The sequence below is a fragment of the Ascidiella aspersa genome, chromosome 2 (assembly GCF_963924565.1).
Source record: "Ascidiella aspersa chromosome 2, kaAscAspe10.2, whole genome shotgun sequence".
In the NCBI taxonomy this organism is placed as follows: domain Eukaryota; kingdom Metazoa; phylum Chordata; class Ascidiacea; order Phlebobranchia; family Ascidiidae; genus Ascidiella; species Ascidiella aspersa.
Window position 1 is genome coordinate 33,341,598 of NC_139448.1, and position 22,939 is coordinate 33,364,536.

Sequence of the window (22,939 nt, forward strand, 5' to 3'; positions counted from 1 at the left end):
CCCTTTAAGTTCAATTATAGCTCGGATTCAGGGGGGCAGGGGGGCATTCGGGCAATATTCTTCATGTATTTAGTTGTGAAGCAAATGCGTCAAGTAAAACGTTTCTCAATTTTGCCCAAATAAATGCAAAATATCATTCCCTTAACTTCAGTTACATGTTTTCACACCAGATTTTTCGAATATAGCACGATTATTAAAGTTAATTTAATTATGGCGTCACGGTATGACGTAGCTTGTGACGTCACATCGAAAAGAAAAAGTATGCCTCTCCCGAACAAATATCCTTGATCCGCCCAGCCCAGTATTGCCTTTAAAGCAAACAAAGCAAGAGGGTTGGAGAATGTAGATTTGCATAGAGGTTGTTGCGCGTCGGTTCTCATGTTGCTCTATATGCTTTCCGTTTCATTCTAAAGCGATTTCATCACCTTCACAGAACTACGTTATGTGCCACTCTAGCGAACTGGCTACTTCTAACTAGGACGGACGCTTGACACAATCCACTATAGTTACCTTAACCAGGTGTACCTAATCAGCTAACACACTTCAAATGCGTTTTAGTCAAACAACCTAAATTGACCCTGACGATAAACCACACAATACACACGTCTAGCCAAAACAGTATTTCCGAGATTCAATTTTAAACCGCAAGCTTTTGCTTGCTGGAATTGCCAAGCATAAAAAATGTGTTAAAAATAGGTTGTATGGTAACTGTTCGACTTCAGTATAGCATACAGTTTACGCCATATTATATCTAAAAAATACTGAATCTTGTATATTAAATACACACATTGATAGGCTGGACTTTAAGCTGAATTAGAATTCGACATTATAAATACCTCGCCTAACCCAAATCACTGTCGGTCTTAAGGCAAACCATTTTCTTCAGACCTTAAAAAAAAAGTTCCTTGACCATTGTGCAAAGATGTGCTGGTGTTGCAGAATGTACCACACCACACCCCCGCTGTACAAAGGACCGTATGAAGACTGCTTCCAGATTGCGATTGGCTAAACTCGGAAATGCCATTTGCTTACTGCGTATTCAACTCGCACGTCTACAATGGCTTCTAGTTCTGCAGTGTTTGTCTCTGAGGCTACATACAGAGGCAATGGTAAACTGAAACTTGACTGAGACTGCCTGCTGTCATAGCAACTGTTCTGATCTATGTCAAATCATACCGGGTGTAAATTATATCTACGTAAATTATATATTCCAGTTTAGCGTTTGTAAGCCGCTAGTCCTTGTCCATCTGTTAACTGGGGGATTTTTCTAGCAGGGGAAGTGACATTTTTTAATGGTCTTTTTAATGATTAAGCGTAGGCACCGTGAGTCGCAACATTATGAGTTGGCTTTCACTTTGTTTGACATGTGCCTAGTTAAAGGGAAATGTCATTCTAACGCACAACCTTATTCAAATAAACGTGTTCACGGGCAAGATATTGCGGATTTATCTGATCAAATTAAAACCAAATCACCATATGGATGTAGGCCTTCTAGGACATATATGACTTTAGACTAGAAAACATATTTACTATAAAATGAGAGTTTGGTTTAATTGTAAGAAATAGGTTATTACGATTTTCTCATTATACTGGATTTCAAATTTGCTTACAACACACTTTTATTCGACGAGGCCTGACATTTCAAACCTCCCTCCGATGGTATATTTTTATTACAAACAATTATATACAGCAGATGGCAATAAAGGAATCTCAGCTTTGGGTATTCCCCTAGTTGTCGTAGAAACGCGCGACTCTTACATTGAGCAAAGAGATACTTAAGATACATTTCTGCAGCAAATCGTATTGTTTTGGGCGTAGTGCAATATATTCTATGTTCAGCATTGTAATTTGCACCCTTATAGCCACAAGATGTTGTTATTTTTTGTTTTTACGGTTCTTTAGAGTTGTACGACCAATTTACTTAATAATATAGTACTTGTGTTTTTTTCAAAATGTCTGGCAGACAGCGAAGGGTGAAGCAAGCAATAACAAACGCCAACTCTCCAGGTAATCAATGATAAAATATGGATTTGTTTGTATTCAAGGTCAATCACAACTATTAACAATATTAAACTAAGGCTTTAGTCATAAACCTTTCCATAATGATGAACTATTGAGGACTACGGGCTGTAATTTTTTTTAACAATACAATACCAACACTGCACATGTTGTTTTTTTAAACCAGGTCGGTTCACAATTTTTGAAAAAAAGTGTTGTTAAATGCTAACCCCAAATGCAAAGAATATAATCATAAAAAAATCAATTTGTAATAAATTGAAATGTTGGGTAATGGAGGCTGCAGTTAGTAATTGTTTTGTGTAAAGTAAGGCAAGTGCACCCTTGAGTTTTTGTAATAGACCCGACCTGCACCCCCAAAACAAAGATTATGCCCTGCAATTTTCCTATATTTACACAAGCAGGGTCAACTTTTGGCCTTAAGCGCCCAAAAACAAGTTTATGGGATCATAATAAATAACTGTTGCGATTTAAATTATCTTTACCAATGGATTTTTTTTATATAATTGTTTTTGAGTATTTTTAAACCCTTTACCAAGTAACCAATTTACAAAATTACTACCTTTTTATATATTTGTCAGAAAAAGGTGGTATATTCATTATATATCTGATCTAAACATTTAATTTGAAAGAAATTACTGTGGCAATTTTATTATTTAAACTGCCTTGAAAAATGATTAATTTGAAAGGCAATGTATAAGTGTCAATATTTGTCTAATATGAAATTTGTTGACTAGCGACCTCCTACCTCTTGACTGTTCTGGAGAGAAAAGCGAGAGAAGAAACGCTTCAGTCGACCGATTCTGTTATTTCTCGTGTGGACAGCGCATTTCAATCACTCAAGGAAATCATCCCTCACTGTGGAATCTATTCACCAGTTTTAAAATTAATTAGAGAAGAGTTAATAGGTATATCACTAATTCAATTTCAAAATTATAACATTAGAGAAATGAAGTGGCTATTTGCCCGCATCGCTTATTTACACCCATACATGCTTGCACCCATACATGATTATGCATTGATTAAGGTTAGGGTTGGGGTTTGGATGTATTAAATTTAAATTCCTTAGATTTGCATAATTTTCATGCATTATTCCTATAACCGATTTAAATTAGGTTGTTAGTAAGTAGCCTCAGAAAATGCCTATAGGTTATTTTCCCCGGATCGCTCTTTTATGCTTGCACCCGTAAGTAAATATATGTCGTTTTGAACTACTTAAATGTTCTTGTAAATAGCCTCTTCCTTAGAGAAATAACTTTCCAAGTTTTTTTTCAAATTTGACTAGTTAAATTAAAAACTCACAAATTTTGTTTTTGTTTTAAGATGCTGTTTACAGTGAATCGTACACCACTTCAAAAGTGACGAATGGCAAAGATGGCCCCAAATTAGAAAGAATACCTTTCTTTGTATTACTGCAGGTATTGTTTGTATATAGTTACTGGACGCCTAATTTAGAAGTGGAATTTCTATTAAAATATGTTTATAGATTTTTGTATGTATTAATGAATAAACAATATTTAATATGTGACTAACAGAAATAAAAAACTAGTGACATTTTTTAATTCACTAGTTTCCTAATACAATTGCTAAAACTGTAATCCCTATAAGAAAAGAAAACAGGATCCACACAAAAAGGTTTCTAATAAATAATATTAAACTCCTCATACACTTTTAAAATAAATAATTCAAAAGTTTCCTGTGTGTGTAACTTTTTTTAAGAGATTGCAAGACCAGCGAAATGACTCCACTGAAAAGCTGCAAGGGGAAATTGATGATCTTAAAGAGCAACTGGATGCATCTGCAAAGAAGGCAGACGCAATGAAGGAACAAATTGAAACGTTGAAAAAGGAAATTGAAAGTCAGAAAAAAGCAACCCTGACTCTTGAAGATATTATTGACAAGAAAGAAGATCACATTGACATGTATGTGGAACTATTTATTTTCATAACAGGAAAGAAGCGTAATGATTAAAAATTAGTGTCTTGAAGTACATATTTTACCAATAATAAGGCTATACTACAAACTTTACTAGAAAATGTATTTCAAATCATGCAGGCAGTCTACAAAAATCATACTCTTAAAAAAATAAAAATATTCTAAAAGTTGTTTAAATTTATAATTTTTTTTTAAAATAAATATAATAATAAAAAAACAACAGAGCATGTATTGTTATTATATTTAAAGTGATATTTGTGCTTACACAACTTTTGTTTAAAATTAATCAGAAGTATAGGTAATATTTTATTGGTGACAATAGGTAAACTTTACCTTGAATATATTTTTTTAGATGGGACAACATAATGCTGTGAAAAAGTCATGTTATAACCATGAGAAAACTAAGTTGCAGGTTTTCTGATAATAATACTATTGCTACTTTACAGATTAATGCAACAAATCACTGATGAACAGGTTAAAGGAGAAGACATTGCAAGTGGCTTGGAAAACGAGGCCTATATAATGAAGGCTAAAAACAGTGACCTGGCAGCTGAAAGAGATATGTTAAGGAGATACAAGTTGGGCTACGACACTTTGAAAGACACCTTTGACCTTCCGCCAGAAAAGAGGCCACGACGTGGGTTCAGGCGACCGGTTATTTCAACAAAAAAGGTGAAAAATTTTGACGTATGATCAACTTTGCTATTTTTTTTTTCGAAAAAATTGTTATGTTTATTTAACAAGTTAAAATTTTTTTCTATAATTATCCATCCTCTTCCTTTTTTTTTCGCTGTGCTGTAACAACAACAATTTTTTAATTTAAAACCTTAAAAACATTATTTTGTACAGGTTTGTTAAAGAATAATCCTTTTTTAAACATTTAACACATTATATGTTCTATAGCTTTATTATTTAGGTATCAGAAAAAAATGGTTAGATTATAAGGATTTTTTCTGAAGTAAACCAATAAGACATACTACTGCGTTTTTTTTGTTTTTTTTAATGAAAAATGCTTGTTTAGACTCAACTGCTTTCAAGCATAGAAGCCGCTTCCAAACTAGAACAGCAAATTATCGAAGTTCAAACCAAAAGTCTTGAAGAGTACGACCAGTACCTTGAAGAGGTCAAGGGTCAACTGGCGAACAAGAAGTATTCAGAAAATGAGGCCGATTCCAATTTTTACACCGAAGAACTACAACTGGAAAGCCTTGGTGATGAGGTAATAATATCTTGGATATTAAGAATTCTACCTGGTCTATTATCTGGTATGCAATATACCCCAAGTTACTGTTTAAAAACTAATTTCAAGATTGTTTCGTTTACCTAAAGGGTAAGCGATCCAAGGTTAGTTGGCTTTGTTGCCATATTAAAACAATTAAAACTGTTATGAAGGCTGCTTCATCTATTCAAGGATTTTTTAATTTTAGCGAAGTGATGTCATCTTTATTGAATAGAAAAAGTTATGCCTAAGAGCTAAGAGGTAATCTTTTCAATATTATTGAGTTAGCTAAGAGATCTAATTGGCCACTAAACCCACAGCATATAAACCGATTCCATTTAACTGAATTCATTTGCCAGAAACTGTTAATTTTCCTGCGTAAAAACGTTTTAATAGCAGAGAAATTGTTTTCGTGTGACAACCTTTTTCAAAAGTCGACCAAAGAAGGAAGTAGCAAGTATAGGAATTTTATTCGAGCGACCGCTCATTTGTAGACTAAATTTTAATACAAGGCCACCCTGGATCGCGATGCTTTTTGCCCGCAATATTGCGTATCGCTATGGGAATAAATAATTATGTCAAATATCACCCTTCAAAAGATGTAAAACTTTCCAAAAAAATAGATGTCCTCCAAACTGAACAACTTCCAACGCCTAATCAGTTCAGCAGTTGAGGAACTGGAACTGGTACGGCAGCACAGGGACACACTCCAGGGCCAGCTGTCCCAGATGGAACAGGCCGAGAACCTGACCGGTGGCGATGGCGCCAGCAACCCCGAGACCCTGCCCCCCTCCTCCATGGCCGGGGGTCCCGGCAGTAGCCGGATGATGACTCATGATGACACGGGGAAAAAGACCAGCACCGGTTTGAAGAGTTGTTTTGTGTTCACGATATCATTATCTGTGACCCACGATACTATTTTTAATTTAGTGCCTAAACGGTTTTTTATAGTCTACTACTGGGAGGTTTCCTACAGCATCATTTTGTTGGGTACACTATGCACGAATCTGTAATGTAGCTTGATAATAAATTGCAAAGTCAAAAAGGTTGAGTAGATCGACAGCATCTTGTTTAGTTTTCTGTTTGGGTTATTTGTTTCCTAAATGATCCTACTTGTTAATTCTTTTATATCTAATTGGAATCAGCATTATGGCAAGTTTTTATGGGACGATTTAAGTTGAAGTATGCAAAATATTCGTAGTCCAACGTTAAAATCGTTATAACACTGACAAAAAAACATTGACATACCAAGTAAATTATATATTTTGTTTAAATCTAAATGCGTTTTAGGCAATATTTTGCATTGCAAACTATTAAGACGTTTCGATAAGATTTTTGTTATATCAAAATCTTTAAAAGCACAATAAAGTAGTGTTAAATAAATATTGCCACAAGTAACTTTAACCTTTATGGCATTTCTACGACCTATAATAACATTAATGTAAACGTAACACCTAAAAGTTGTAGTAGACGTTTATTCTTTGAGAAAAAATGAATGCATGAAATATCCAGAATCACAATTATCACTTGAGAGTGGCTTGGAAGAGGACACGACCCCCCTGGTTGACCCCACAAGTGACCCCTTTAACCCCCAAGAAAAACTTCTCAGCAAGTACTCGGCAATGATCTACACGTCGATAAACTCCGGTAGTTAACGATTGAAATGCTTGTTTTTAGTGTGCATCACCAAATCCGAGTAATTCCCAAAATAATCTGTTATCTTTTAAATCTGTAATCGTTTTATTTCGAAAATGGTCCAAACAGGTGACCAAGTAGAAATGTGTGTAGCGCACTTGTAAAAGTTAATGTTAGTAACCAACTATACTAATGACCATCCTTATTATACCGGGAACATTCCAGCTTTCAAGGATTTGTGCGCCACCATCGGCAAGCACAAAACTGGTATGGCATTAGATTTAACTCACGACCGCAGCCTTTTTCCCGCTGTATTACTATTGACTTTCGTCTTTACTATCCATGTAAAAGCTGCCATCCCGTGTTCAACTTTGTGTATACATGTGTATGTACGCTCTTGCCCTTTTAAAAGTAGTACTGGTCAAGCATTAGGGCACACGAATCATTCGTACACCGGTTTCTTCTGGTATGTTTCTCGAAATCAATCAATCTATCAAGAACTTACAACCGAAGCATAGGCAAACTTGGGACAAGATTTGAAAACAACGCTTTGTAGGTTGCACAGTTTGGTGACAAATTTACATGTGTTGCCAGGGTGAAAAACAATGATAAGAACTCCCCCGTCGCTGATAAAGTAAAAAGCGTCAGGGTGATCTTTCAGGAAACACGTTTGCCAAAAAACCCTTGTTAACGAACGAACATTATTTGAGAAAACACTAGCATTTAAACACCCGAACAATATTTTCCAGCCTTATTGTTTTTTAAGACAAAGCGCTTAACAAATATAGAGACCCTGCACATTTTTTTAAATCCAAACAACGACTTGAGCACTGGTAATCTCAACTAAGGATGTCTGATACTTGACATTTTATCCTATGCCAATAACCGATATTTTAAATATAAAGTATCGCCATCCGATATCAATGACCATTTGTCATGCTATAAAAACAAAAAAATAGTAAAACTCAGGTAATTATTTCCAGGTTATTAAGTTAAAATTTGCTTTAGCTCTTGGAGGTTTAAACACCTTATGTTGTTCACTTCTAAATCAATAAATTTACCTTTCAAGGTAGGTATAGCGGCGTTGTATCGCAAATCGTGGCCAAAATACTTATATAAATTTGCCATCGGATCGTCACCGATACCACCCCAGTATTGGGCGGACACCTATATTCCAGTTGGCATCGGGTATCGGCCCCGGTCCGACATTATCGGACATTTTGAACAACGAAAACTTTATTAAGTTCTGCTGCAAACACTAGCAATCAATCATTACATGATTCGAAAATTAGTAATTCCCTGCTAATCCTACAGGCAAAACCTTTGACGAAATCACTTTTGCAAACTTCTGCGTGAGCTGCGGCGAGAAAACAGCCATCTGTCCGCACAAGATCACCAAAAACGACCTTGTGGTGACCTTGCCCAAGGGCTGCTCGCACATCAAACTGTCCAGGCCCATGGTCCGCGTTATCCTGCCCAACCTACACCCCCAGGGGTAAGTTCGCTTTTGACGAAGTTTGTGTGCTGTATAGCTGTGGTTACTTTGTGGACAACGTAAGATAAAACTCATCGTAAGAAATACTTTCGCAGTTCAGTTCAACATTGCTGCGCTGTCTTGTGTTTATCCCAGTGTTACTCAAATGTGGCGTACCTGATCTATGTTAAAGGTGTAAAAAAATGCAACCACGGATGTTCAAGGAGACTCCAATATGTTTTCTCCTTTTTTGCTATAAATGAGGCGAACAGTTGTCTGGCAAATTGCTGAAAAAATTAATTTTCAGTTCGATTTACGAGAAACTTTTGCAGTCCTTGAAATTAATCAAACACCACTAATATTTCATCGGTTACCTGTTGTTGGTAACGCCATTTATGTGGTTTAATTGGCTCAGGTTAAAGTATAAAATAGAAGTTATTGTTGTGTTTAGATTACAGGAGCACGAACAAGGGAAATGGTACGACGCCATACCAGAAAACAGAAGCTGGGAAACCTCAGGTAAGTTAGTTATACGCCCTTCGTTTTCTACGAACCATGAACAAAAATATACTTGAGGTTAAGTCGAACTTACGGCCGTGGGAATGCGAGCTCATGGCTGGTTGGTGCAGTGTCGAAAGAATTTCTGTTCAAAAAAATGTATTTAATTAGAAATTCGTGTTCGTTTTCACTTGGTCTATTAGTGAACACTCACCCAAATTAATTGTTGTTTTAAACGTTTCGTTGAACTTAGCACATTAGTTTATACGTTTATTTACAAGCTATATGAGTGAACATAAAATTGTTGCACCAGAGTGGTTTGCGTGGTGGATTCTACAATGATAAAATAATGCTTCGGTCCCAAGATAAGAACAGAAGCCGTCGAAGCATTGCAGCAAAACTAAGTCTGAACACGTCAATCCCACGCGGAGGTTGTTTTGTTTTCACAAGCTGTGCTGCGAACTCCCAAGAACTTCCTTTTGTGTGACGCATATTTGGAAGTGGCGCCTTGAATGAATAATCTAAAACGCGTTTTGCGGCTGTTATGTTAAAGTGCGTTTTACGACCGGCTAAACTTTAAACACGGTTTGTGTGAAGCGACAGTGGTATTTTAAATCAACAAATAGGCAATTGTATTCACTTTACAAAACACAATATTACGCGCATATATGGTTATGTTCCTTGAAGCAATGCTAAAACTGCGTCAAAAGCGCTCATGATCTAAATTACTTATTTTTCTTTTAAATATCATATGGGCAATGCGCCACTAAGCTTTTAATTTGCATTAGTAATCGCCTGCTTAGATTAAACGCCACTCGTAACTTAATAAACTTGCTAAATTGCATTTTGCAGATCAATGTTGTTGGAATATCAAAGCTCAAACAGAAGTATAGGTAGCATTTTGAACGTTTCAAATATCTCTTTATTCATTTTCAACATCATGTTAAAAATGCTACCTACTTCTGTATAAGCTGTGATATTATTTATGTATAAACTGATGCTATTAGGCAAAAAAATAATAATAATCAAGAACAGCTCCTTTGGCTTCTCATAATCTTCGTTCCACCTGACGAGTTGTCAGGTGATTTAAATTGCAAAGAGCGAGGAAAGATATATTTGATGCACCTGTGGTTAAAATGCAGGTGCACCATGTGCCTCGTAATCCAGTGTCTATTGGCAACGTACTTCCATATCAGAGAAGCTGTTTTTGATTATATATATATACTTTTTATGTCTAACTTCAACCTACAGCCATTATGCTTCACAGACCAATGTGCTTTACAAAGTATAAGTTTGCTGTCTATATAAAATTAATATCGACCTGGCGCCTTGGTCGCATATAGTCCAGCGATTAAAATATATTCGGCTTCTCTAAATTGGATTAGAGTTAAAATTAGAAGCGCAAGTTTCCCAAAATTAAATTAGGATTAAATTTTGCTACACATTTAATCCAATTAGGTTTTATTCACGATTAATTAGAATCGGATCGAAGTTATTTATCAGAAGGAAAGAAAGGTAAATATTTTAGTTTCGCTGCACTTTCAATTTCTTGAGTGCGTTCTTGTGTCACAGTTCAAATATGATTTCGGTTAAACTTGACAACCCGTCTGAATTCCGTACCTTTTCTCTGAGAAATTTACGCGAAATGTTTTACTGCATATTTAACGCCTATGTTCTGCTATATTTAGGCCAGAAGCTGTTGCAATATTACTCTGTTGGCTAGAGGAAAAGCCAGATTTTTTTTGTGAAGCATTGCCCGCCAAAGATCTTTGCCTGAAAGGGTCGTAAATTAAATCGAGCCCAACAATAGATTAGAAATAAAATTAAACCACATTAAGTCCTCGCTATTTATTTAGAATTCGAAATAGCTTTATTGTTCTTGTCTCCGTCTATTTGAGTAACTATAGTATTATCTTGGCTTATCATACAAACCTTACCCGTCTAAAACAAAGTTATGGTTTTGTAAGTGGACGATAAAATAACATTTACAATAAAAAACAGTTTGGTGGGAGTTTTAAACCCCCAACAACGTTTTTTAAGGCTCAGAAAAAACAGGAAAAAAATAAAAAAAATACAGAGAACATAAAAAGTTTAGTCTATTTGAAATACCCCCGTAAAACATACCTGGGCAATGTCTTATACGCAAATTCCGAAAAAATGAAAGAATTCAATCGAAATTTATAGCGCGTCAATTGAGAGTGAAAAAACGACGTATGGGAAACATAAGGTCGGCCATCCCTGACGTCACTCCACCATTATGTTTTCGTGGCAGACGATTCGGGCGAGGCCCACTCGGTCCGACGGCAGCTCTCTCCTCTCTGGCAGGACGCAAAGAGAAGAGCCGGGATCGACTCAATGTCCAGCTCCTCCTTGAGCGTGTGCGCCTCCAGGGATCTCAGTCTACAGCGAGTCCTCTCGCTCCTGGAGCAATTCTACGCCAGCGTGGTTTGGAGGGACGAGCATTCGGCGCCAACAGACGAAACCAACACATTCAAGTGAGTGTCTTTTGGTGCTGGCGTTAGGCACCTGATTGGTAGGTGTCCGTTTACATATCTCAAAGCCGTAAATCCGCAGTTTAAAGCGGTAACGCAATCAAGAGCTGTAGTTGGTACTGTTCGAGTCCTGGGTTCCCCCTATAAGTAGATTGCTGTATATTCATCCTATTTTAGTTGCGTATGGTTTTGCTGTTTTGTTAACCCCTCGTGTCTATTAAATGAAGGCTTCTGACCAAAAGGTAACGCTTTAAAAACGAAAATTTCTTTAAATTAGCGCTATTAAAAAGCAGTGTAAAAAAGTTTAGTTTTAACAGTTTTATCTTTTACTACGCACGCATGTTCTGTTCTATTACAACCAGGGATATCCTATAACATCGGTTTGGAGCCGATACTCAATTGGTAGTATCGGTGCTCGGCCGATACCAATTTATTATAGGAAATTTAGCCTTTGCGCCCCCAACGCAGTGGTTTTTACCTTCAAAGAAAAAAATATTAAAATATTATAAGTTAACAACCCAAGGTAACTTAGCCTAATAACTTGGAAAGATATTTTAGCCTCTAATAACTCGGAAAATATGACTTTGAACGTTTTAATAGTTTTGCTTGTTTAAGCAAAATAATGACGTCATTTGGTATCGGATTGGGCGCGATACGTTTTGTCCAAAATATCGGGTATCGGGTATCGCAGTAAAATGTCTAGTACAGGGGTGTCCAACAAGCGGCACGCGTGCCAAATAAAACATGGCACGCAAGCCCCCCCTAAAATTACTTAATTTGCTATTCAGCCAATTGTAAAAAAATACCTAATTTTTATTCAGTAAATCGCCATTGTTTATTCACAATATAAAACAATCTCTGCAATCACAACTAGCAATTACTTCTAATACTATAACATTATATTGTAGTGGAGGATAGCATTCATATAACTATAAAGTTTGGTGTGAAGAAACAAAAAGCAAATGTCAGCTCACCGACGACATTGAGATGCAGTAATGCGCACTGCTAACTACACGTTTTATTATTTGTTTAAAATCGCTTTTATTATTAGAAAGAATTATATTACTAAACTTTGGCACGGGAAGAAGTTATAGGATAAAAATTGGCACGCCAGCATGTTTGAGTTGGACACCCCTGGTCTAGTATCTGTCATGCCTAATTGTAATTAAAGCCACCGACGTCGCCTGTTGCTGTATAATATTAAAGTGCATTGTACAGGGGCTACATGTACAACTTCATGTCGGAACGATACCAGGAAGAGGAAATAGCACCGATGGCCACGTACGACCTCGTCACAGCATTAGTCAAGTATGCAACCAAGGAAAAGGTAGGAAGAAACGTTGGGCAATAAGAAGGTTGTTTTGTAAAAGATCTGGTTGTCAATTAAATACATGTGCTCCTTAAATAGACATATATACGTTGTTGAGTTCATTAAATTCCTAACTACTTGGAACATGTTTAATGTCTTAATAAATTGACCTCAAAAATAAATGTCTTGATGAATGGACCTACAAAATAATTATTTTGATAATGGGACCTGGAAAATAAATATCCTAATAAATAGACCTGCAAAGTAAATGTATTGATGATTGAACCTATAAAATAAATGTCATAATGAATGGACGTACAAAATAAATGTCCCAATAAATGTACCTATAAAATAAATGTATTCACAAAAGGACCTATAAAATAAATGCCTTGATGAATGGACCTTCATAAGAAATGTATACGAAGAAGGAACCAAAAATTCGGAATATAGCTTTTAGCTATCAAAACAAATAAAACCTCAAAAGTTATTGTTTGATGTCAACTTTTGAACAGCTGGGTCGTCCAGTAGGCACCAATAGTGAACAGCAATATGATTTTCAACATGAAGTCGTGTAAAGAATGTTCTGCACTTTTTTAATTGAGTTTCGCTTCTATGCGTGAGCATGGCGAGTATCGTAAAGTGATTGCGCGGGTTCCCTAAGGTCTTGGCAACTTAAACGAGGTATATCGATTTGGCATTTTGAGAAGTTAATTCGAAAATGCAATTAGAACCGGTCGATTTTAGGGCGGCCAGGGAAACTACAAGAACCCCTTTGAACTGTTTCTTTTACATAATACCTTACACCGCCAGTGGAAATGCTGTTACCCATATGTACTTGCCCTATTGGATTTTTTTCGCTCGCAAGATTGATAAGTTTCATTAGCAGGGTTACTACACACTTTTATAAGATGATTCAAAAGCTTTTCAAAGAAATTTAAAGGTTTTCAAAGCTCGAAAAATGAATCACTCGATGTCTTTGAATATTATTCGAAAACAAAACATTATATCAATATTATGTTATACAATACGAATAGTTAAAAAAAAATGTTTTACTACGGCACTTTCCAAACACAACTTAAGCTGCATGAAATAGATTTAAATTCTACTAAAATATGTTTAGAAAAAAACAGTAAAACTTTTTATACCTATTGATACCTTGTCGTTAACCATCATTTAGTAGTGTAGTTAGACCGCGCCCATGATTTTTGCAAAGCAACATTCAAACAACTAAAAGTGTCTCCCTTTTTGAGCAGAGCGTACTTGTGTTGGGTTTCGCCTTGGCCTCTATTATCGACGGAAGCGTAGCCCGCTACCTCCTTCTAGTGGCGGATCTGGTGGACGCGGTCGAGTGGAAACAGGTGTCGGACTTCAGGACGTTTGCCGAAGTCATATACCCATTCTTACATGTGAGTCTCTGATATGGTGAACAGCCTTTCAATGCTGTGGGCATTGCACTCAAATAGTTTTCGTATCAAACTATTTCAATGGTTCTAAACCGGGATCAGCAAACTAAAGCCCGCAGGCCGAATCCTTCCGCAAAGTTATTTATACCGGCTCACGACCTATTGTGTTAAAAATGATAAAGTACACTTGAAATTCCAAATGCAATTAGAATTTTGATGGTTTATTAAAGCTTCATACAGTTTTTGTTCAATTTCCTTCGTTTAACCATAATAAAGTTAATGAAGGCCAACACATAGCCTAATACAAATCCGGGACGCAATCATTAGGCCTTACATCCGTCCCTTTTTTCTTCTTCAGTAAAGAGAAACACAGAAGTAAAAGTGAAATACTTTCTACGTAATATACAAGTTTCCTGGCTTAACAAAGAGAATAAAAAGAGGAGCAAAAATGTAGGCTTTGGGCCGGGGGTTTCTAAACTGGGGTCCATGAATCCCTAGGGGCGTAGCTAGTTTTGGGGTCCTATGAAGGCTCATTGGAATCTCATAGAAAAAGTTAAAAAAACACCCCCCTCCAAAAAAAGTTTAAGAAACTCTGCTTTAGGTGGATGCCCTTTCAAAAAGGTTGCGATACTGGGTTAGGAAACGCAAATATTAAGTTTAAACTGGGTTAAAGACATTTTCACAACACAGATGTTGTCTATTTACAGGAGGACGATGCCGAAATGCTGTCGATGGAGTACGTGGCGTTTAGCGAGAACAAGATTTCCAAGACGCTCGTCATGAACTACCTCACTCATATTACAATCAAGAACAAGGAGCCAAGGATCTTGGTGCGTTGGCAAAAAACTGTTTTAGCGTAAGATTCATCGTGGTTTGTCGCAACTTTATTTGCGCAAATTGTAATGCAATTTGTCTTTTAAATTGTTCGGAGCCTTTAGTTTAGAACAGCGTGGTCCAACTTCTTTTCATCGCGGGCCAAAACAATTTTTTTTTTTTTATTCTGCGGGCCAATGTTTTTAAATGAAGATTCTTGGGCTTATTGCTGGCAATTTATACATAGCCTATGGCAGTGGTTCTTAACGTTTTTTCAGCCGCTCCCCGCTTTGGTAATTTTCCTATGCCTTTCGCCACCCTACAAAAAGAAATTCGGCATTTTCAATTAAATATCACTAAGACAACTTGAAAATAGAAAAGTTTGTTGTCGGTCACGCGAAGCGCGAAAGAAATTTTTCTGTTTCAATAGTTGGCCAAAACAGCCTTTGTAGACTACTGTAGGAGTTGTGTAAAACCTAACCGAAACAATTAGAATCTATGCAAACAAATTTAAATATTAACTTGGAGCTCGCGCCCCCCTAGGCCCACCAGGTTAAGAACCGCAAGCCTATGGCATAGATACTAATTTTATGAAATGTACACCTTTGTTCAGCTACGGTAGTTATGAAATCACAAAGGATCATTTACGAAGTTTTTTTTGTCAATTACAACAACAAAAAAGGCATTGCTAGATTGCAGCAAAGCTGACTATCAGTTCGCGGGCCAAAAAATCGGAACTCGCATATATATACATATATATATATATATATACATAAACCCAGATTGATGACCAATTTCAATAAAAATAATCAAGCCATTATGTATGTTAAAATCGGCATTTCGCTGTTTACAAACATTTCGGAAATACCTCATTTCATCATCAGTGTAAAAATGTTCCAAAGTTGATGGCCAACTGTTTTTATAAAATTTTCCTTAAAACTCTTAAGTCAAAAAAATGATGCCAATGTAATAAGTCGACTGTAAAGCAGGTTAATACTATGTCGTGTTTCCGTTTTTACAGTGTGGATTAACTAGCGTTCAATTACGATTTCGTTTGTCGAGTATTTTCAGTTATAATTTTTCCCAGTCCCGTCTATGTTAAAAAATAACACGTAAGCGTTTTGATGCAAATGAATATCTTAACACGACCAAGTCGTAGCAACAACACAAGGTTGCGAGCCATTTTAGTTTTAAGCCAGTAACATTTATGAGATTTTTCAAACTAATGACCAGTCAGTCCGTGCACAACTTTGACGAAATCGAAAAAAATTTTTTTTTACGTAAGAGGAACCAAATAAATATTGTTCGTTCTGCTAGGATTCTAGATCAGCGCCAATAAATGTATGTATGAAACTAGTGGTGACAAAGAATGAAACCTATAGACATCATTCTTATAGGTGCGAATTTCATTAATATGAGCCATATCTTAGTATTTCACTCTCCTCAAAGAAAGCTATATAACCTCCGTAGGACTCCGAAGCCCGTCTGGCCAACTTACCAATGAAAGAAAAGGGCCACATGTCGATGGAGGAGTTCGCCACTGCGATGGAAACGATCACACCACTGGCAAGTGAATCGCTGTTACAACGGCTCACATTGGAGTGTATGCTCACACTGGGATACAACATGGCGCCCATAAAGAGACTAGCAGGTGTGAATTTGAAGAGTAATGTAGAGAAGGTTGTAGCTTGAATTTGTTTTAACAAGGGCGGATCAAGAATATTTGTTTGGTGGGATAAAAAAAAACACGAAAAGGTGCCGGTAAAGACTAGCAGGTGCTTATTTGAATTCAGTAAAGTAGCGAAAATATGTAGGCGTGTTTGATTCTGTTCTAAGCAGGGTCAAGGATTTTTGTGTGTAGGGTCGCATAAAAAAATTCTTGAATGACGTCAAATAGCTACCTCAAAACGTGACGTCACAATTTACGTCATCAAGTTGCGTCAAAATGTGTTTTTTCTTAAAATACAGAAATCAGTCGCGTGCAGCGTAAAAAAATTCCTTGGTGTTTTTTAAGATGCCTAAATCGTCATGTTCGAGGGTGCGACAACACGCACGGCACATTTGAGTAAAACCAAGATTTATTTTCGCATTCACGTAGTTCAAATGTGCAAAGTACAGTTTGGGAGAAGGGCCATGGCTTAGATCCACCCCTTGTATCAACCCCAGCTTTTTTCATAAAAAATAATGAGAGAAAGGTTATTCGATCGACCAAACTATGCAGACGATTAACATAGTATTGTGGGTTAATGGTTGTTCTGCCTTCATACGGGTAAACACGAAGTTAAGTTTGTGGAAGTTAGCTAACGTGTGCTCCATAAATTGCGTTTAAGACTATACTTACACAAGTTTATCTCGGGAAGAAGTCACTTGTAATAAGTCCAGTAGATTAGCTAAATAACACAAGATATTTTGCTTTCCAGGTGTCACCGCTTACGTAACTCTACTACAGGTTTCTACTTTGCTTAACGACCAGTTGGCTCAAAAGGTGATCGAAGGAAGGAAACAGTTAAGTAAAGGTAAACTTTTCACACAAGTACAAGTACAACTTGTTAAATGCCCACAGATGTCGCGCAAATGGTATTAATCTCCTATGTTTTTTTCGTAGAAACTACAAAACTAAAGACAGCGCCAAGTCTGGTACCTGACCAAGGTTCTCTGATGACAATGACACAGGTAACACTGCTAGCAATAGCAAGGGTAAAGTGATTTTCGAGTGTTATTTTAGAGTGATAAATGAGGACATGAACAATACAGGACAGCGCGATAAATTTGTTAATTCAAAAACAAAAGGGCTATGGACGCTTTGAAGATCTCCTAAATTTGATTTTTAGCAACTCCTTTACTTCTGCGAAACCTGGACTGAGCCCGCTCTACTTTGCGGCTTTCAAATTCGGGCCAATTCCGTCCCTAAAGTAAACAACATACAAAAAATTGCCTTTTTCGTGAAACTCTATACGTTTTTTTTTCTCATTTTTAACCACTCCATTATGCCTTTCTACAAACCTTGGCATGTTTACAATGTCGCTGCAAAAAGTCGGCTGACTAAATTTTACCGATTTGCCTTAAAATTTAAACCACAAAACAAAAATATAGGACACCAGGCCGCTTTTAAAGAGGCTATACGTCATTTATGGCAGCACCTTGCCTATTCCGCCAAAAAGGAAATCACCTTGACCCTTGCAAGATAAATGTCGAACTTTATTTCTAATCAGTAACAGCAGAATGCTCTAGCAAAGCTAGCAATTCACGTCGGCACTTAAAATATCTTAAAAAGATATACGGTTTGCCAGCTAAGGCATCGTCAGTATAACTCATTCGAATGACTGTCAAGCTAAACGAAAAACACAACAGCATAAAACACAACAGCATCAAGTAAAGGCAATCTCTTGCTTTTTATTCAAGATCAAACTGCTGGGAGCGAACATAGCGCGACAGAGGCAGGCTGGAAACAGGGCATCGCAGCAGTCGTTCGACGATGACCTTTACTGGCACTCAAGGCCAAACACGAGAGACAGTCTTTTCTAGATCCGGGTCGCCACAGCATCGGTTCTCTCGCGCGCGATCAGACGTGACGTCACCGAAAGAACTTTCTCGATTTTTTCCCGCCGAGTTTTTTGAGCTCGGTTTTTGCGATTTTGAAACATGATGTTACCTATACGCCCGTGTTTAACGGCGGCAGATCGGCAGATTGAGTTTTTTCATTCGGTTTTAAATCGTGATATTATGAAATAAAGGGCAATCTTGTGTATTTTAAATTTGCTGTAGCGTAACGTGTAAACCGTTCAATACCAATAGAAAAATAGCGGAAATCATAATTTCGAACAAAGGAAAATTATATCTGATCGTTTCATACAGGTAAACCGTAAATGAACCGATAACGACTGTTTCAATATGGCAAAAGGTATTTTACGCTTTATAGACGAGTCCCGTGTTCACCTGTTTTACCCCACATAACGTTCCTAAACTTTCTGGTCGTTTCACCTTGTCAATTTACTTATGTTGCCTGATATATGCGAGATAACGCGAAATACCTTGCTTCTAGCGATAGCCAATGATAAAGCCACGTATACTAAAAAGGTATAGGACCACTGTATTGAAGCGTGTTTATCTACGTCGCATTTTTCTTTGCGGAAAATGCCTTAAACACCAAAGCGCCTAAATCTGGGTACAATTTTATAATTTTGAATCTGCGTTTGCACGTTAATCGTTATGAGTCGCAAGGCTTCAACCGGCTTATATAACCGCAAGACACTTGAGTTTCAGGCCCACTAAGGAAAAATGCGTTTTTTCAACACGCCGCAATATTTAGCGTTCGAATGGGAGCAGGACTATTTTGCGTTACTATCACCTCGACTACGCAGCGGCAAAGCGATACAACAAATAGAAAAGGTATAAATACAAAAAAGCGACGGCTTAAATACACGGCTAGAGCGTACAGAAGCACAGCAGACTTTGGTGAGCAAGGAATCGCAATTTAACGATTAAAAGACCAACAACGCTCTTTGGCCTTTTCGGAAGTGCGTCCACCATTGTACATCTTCATAACGTGTTTTTCCAATACAACACACGTTTCAGCGCGAAGCATCCAGAGTTGTGTGTCAATACTGGGGTGGGGCGCCTTGTGGGTGCACAGTACGCCTGATTTCCATCATAGGCGTGCCGCCCTGTTGCATCTGCTGGCTATATTGCGGCTGAAATTGAAGGCAAGTCGTTGATTTAAGCGGTCAAAGCAGAAAGCAGTTTATAACGGTAATTTTAAAGGTTTCGTATGACTTCAACTTGGGTTAAAATCTTGACTTTTCGCCGTTTTAAGCCGAGCAGTAGATATCTGTTGATCAACTGGCCCTGCGCATAGAATACTTACGCCAAGCATTTATGGATAAGGGCATAAACCATAAAAAGAATGCAAAACTACATAAATTAATTGAAAGCCAAAAAATTACGCATTTTTTAAAATTATATGAACGCTGGGCGAAAACAACTTAATACCAATGAAGTAAATTCGATTTTTTAAAACATTTAAATTGCCCTTCTGTCCAAGGCTGAGCAAAAATGACCTCATTGTCAATTAATAAACGCGAGTAGAATGACGTGACCGCATTAAGACAGTTAATATCATCTACCAGAAGATAAGCAGCTATCTACTGACCGGCTTGAAGGTCAAACCGAAATTTTAACCCAACTTGAAGCCATCCAAAGGTCGGACCGGGTGATTTTAAAGCAAGCGACCACATTAAACGACAATAAAAGTAAGTTATGACCACTACAAGATATTAACTGCTGTAACTCACCTTTCACTATGCTTAAAATGCACGTAATATACTGATCTGACATCGGGTATAACTTCTCTTTACAAAATCGGTAAACTATTTCGGCCATCTGTACTAATCCTAAACGTAACGCAACTTTCAGATTAGGCTTAAAGAAGCTTTACAATTTTTAAAATGCACTGGAAATCTTCTTACTGTAGACACCGGCAGTACAGCGTAAAACTGACAGAAAAACGCTATATGGATGTCCTGTTTTATTTTTGACAATTTACATATAGGCTATAAACGGCGTAAAGCTCATAATTCAGTTTTCTAAAAATGCGATTCTATCTGTTTTTCTTCCGAGAAATAAAGTACAAAGAGCTTTTATTACATTGCAACGCTGGTACGTTTCGCGAAATCTTTGGGCTGATTTCTAACACCTTCCGCGAACGGAAGCGGCAAAGCATTCATTCTTCCTTTCTGCCGGCTTCCCGTAAGTAATATGATCCAAAGGAAAGCCGAACCAACTTGACTTTGATTTCGGCTTTCCACTACCAAGATAAACAACTACAGTAGATAATTAACCTATGCACGATAGAAAAACAACTTTGGCTTAGCTGTTTGCCTTTATCAGTGGTTCTCAAAAATATTTTAATATGTCTTTGAAAACGTTTGTTTGATTTTCAAAGCACCCAGCGATATGAATTCTTCTTATATTTATTGATTTATTGTTATTGGTTAGTATTTGTATAATTGTTTGAGTTTTTTATGGCAATGAGTAAAATGAATACATATTGTGCAAAATAAACATTTTGCAAGCATATACTACAGACATAGACATAATTATTCAAAAATATAAACATCAATTTTTTATTATTATTTTTTACTTTCTTTTACGGCCTAGGTAATTGGGCAAAAAGTACAAGAAAATGCCCGGATGCCAATTCACTAAAAACTTTGAAATATTAAGCAAGATATTTAAAGAGAAATACCGGTTAAGCCAAATAAAATTTCTACCACGTTTTTAGACGTCTAGTGGTGCGCTGGCGTAATAAAGGTTAGGAAGCACTGCTTTATACACTGATAAGTGCTCGGTGTGGTTAAGTATTTTGTATTTAGAAATACAGAATAATATTCAAAGCTCCTTTTTTACAAAAGCTGTAATACTGAGTAAGACAAATACCTCAACTTTAAACAATATCTATTATGCCTAATATCACACAAACTTTTATACATCACTTCTAACTACACCTGATGATTCGTTAGCCGATGCTATTCTGTGGTTCGTTTACTGACTGCAGTAGATGAATATGGGTTTGAGCAAACCTATGCCACACCTGAACAATTATTCTAATCGAAATGACAATGGAAAATTTATATACCGGACACTGTTGCTCGATGCCATGCTAAAATTTCATCTGGCACCATTTAACATACAAACATTTTTTTGAAAACTAGACTACTCTTTGCCTAATCTCTTCTCCTATTCAAACAACTAATTTTAATATATCAAAACTAACTTAGTATGTCGTTTTACTATCCGATGCTGCTAGACTCCCTACAGTTTCCTTACATATAAATATCTCGCAGTAGTTGAACATAAAAATAGCAAAATTGCTGCTTTTTCTGATCGTTTTACTTAAATCTAACACGAAATCGGACCACTCATATTTAACTATGTCTGTCGGATATATATCTAGCGTTAAACTTAAATATTAATGAAGGTTTACAGGCAAATTGACAACTGTAGATAAATATACTTTAAACAAAAAAACTGTTTCTTATAACTCTTAGTTGATAGCCATTTTTGTCTCATTTAAAAAATACAAAACAAGTGGCACTTTTGACAAATTGGATTTTTAAGTTCACGAGCTTTTCGCATAACAAGTTCGTCAACTTAAAAACAGTTCTGCGGAGTCGGACTCGGGACTCGGATTTATATTTTTGGCCGGAGTGGGATTTTTTTACCGACTGCGCAGCCCTGCTTAAAATTACAATTTGTCAACAGCACCGCTTGTTCCAGTTTTTTTTCTTAACAATTTCTTGATAAAGCAGATATTCAAAGGGCACCTGTTGGTTCATCATTTGGTGCTGGGCCATGATCTGGGTTTGGTTCATGGATCCACCGGCTTGTGGCATTGAGCTTCCACCAGGCATGTTACGTACCATCCCACTTCCCATGTTGCCGCTTAGTTGCACTTGCTGAGGACCCATTCTACAAGAACGAAGCAAAGGCGTTTAAAAATGATTTTGGGGGGATCCAAGTGGAACATTTTATCGGAAATAAGAAATGCGATTAGAACCGGGTAAAAATGAAAGCTCCTGTCAGGCTACTATAAAAACGGTGGAAACGGATAGAACAAGATGTTAGATCATGGGTTCATAAAATGGGGTGCATGGACCCCCCTTGGGCGCACGTGGGGTAGTTTTAGGGGGTCCATGAAAGCCTAATACAAATCTTAGTATATTAATAAATAAATAGAATGAATTTAAAAAAAAATTGAGAATGCATTTAACTTCCTAAAAAAATGTGTAACATTATTTGGCCTAAAAGCAGCTAGTTTCGTAATGTCTACTCTTTTCATGACGTCAACTTATGAAGTCAGTTATAAAAATTTTTTGCCGACCCTAGTTCACGCGAACCAAGAATGGGTTTACGGGGTCGGCGTTTAAAAAAGCTATAGGCTGTAGGGCGTAGGCTGAACAATGCACAACTATGAACAAGCATCACTCTTTATTTAATGTATGATATGGTCAAAATAAACAAGTGAGAAGTTAAATGGAAGTTCATAATTAAAAAAAAGCTTTGTCAAGCTTTGCGCTGCGCAAACTTACAAGAAAATTGAGCTGATTTCTACACGTTTGTCGTTTAGTTCAATTGAAAACGAATTTG

At 36.8% G+C, this 22,939-nt stretch overlaps 2 protein-coding genes across 2 annotated transcripts in view; one reads left to right on the top strand and one right to left on the bottom strand.

Annotated features, from left to right (window-relative positions):
- Positions 1-1,868: 1,868 nt before the first annotated feature.
- On the top strand, positions 1,869-18,684 carry LOC146165037 (uncharacterized). Its single transcript, XM_083382984.1, has 18 exons — positions 1,869-2,007; positions 2,754-2,924; positions 3,340-3,434; positions 3,736-3,938; positions 4,398-4,623; positions 4,973-5,170; positions 5,794-6,034; positions 6,683-6,817; positions 8,120-8,300; positions 8,731-8,798; positions 11,050-11,272; positions 12,488-12,596; positions 13,832-13,984; positions 14,689-14,811; positions 16,265-16,445; positions 17,215-17,310; positions 17,400-17,467; positions 18,197-18,684. The coding sequence occupies exons 1-18, from the start codon at positions 1,953-1,955 to the stop codon at positions 18,317-18,319; spliced, it is 2,649 nt and encodes an 882-aa protein (XP_083239110.1). The 5' UTR covers positions 1,869-1,952; the 3' UTR covers positions 18,320-18,684.
- LOC146165038 (mediator of RNA polymerase II transcription subunit 12-like protein) overlaps positions 18,173-22,939 on the bottom strand; it is a 45,443-nt gene continuing 40,676 nt past the window's right edge. The window contains exons 45-46 of the mRNA XM_083382982.1: positions 22,117-22,261; positions 18,173-19,485 (exon numbers count right to left, since the gene is read on the bottom strand). Coding sequence (XP_083239108.1) covers positions 19,393-19,485; positions 22,117-22,261 — 238 coding nt within the window. The 3' untranslated portion in view covers positions 18,173-19,392. The remainder of the gene's footprint in view (positions 19,486-22,116; positions 22,262-22,939) is intronic.

Excerpts from the sequence above, each read along its gene's own strand:
- LOC146165037 (XM_083382984.1), top strand. The coding sequence starts at position 1,953 with ATGTCTGGCAGACAGCGAAGGGTGAAGCAAGCAATAACAAACGCCAAC. Across the intron at positions 4,624-4,972 it reads CGGTTATTTCAACAAAAAAG|ACTCAACTGCTTTCAAGCAT; the intron begins GTGAAAAATTTT and ends ATGCTTGTTTAG. Across the intron at positions 17,311-17,399 it reads AAGGAAACAGTTAAGTAAAG|AAACTACAAAACTAAAGACA; the intron begins GTAAACTTTTCA and ends TTTTTTTCGTAG.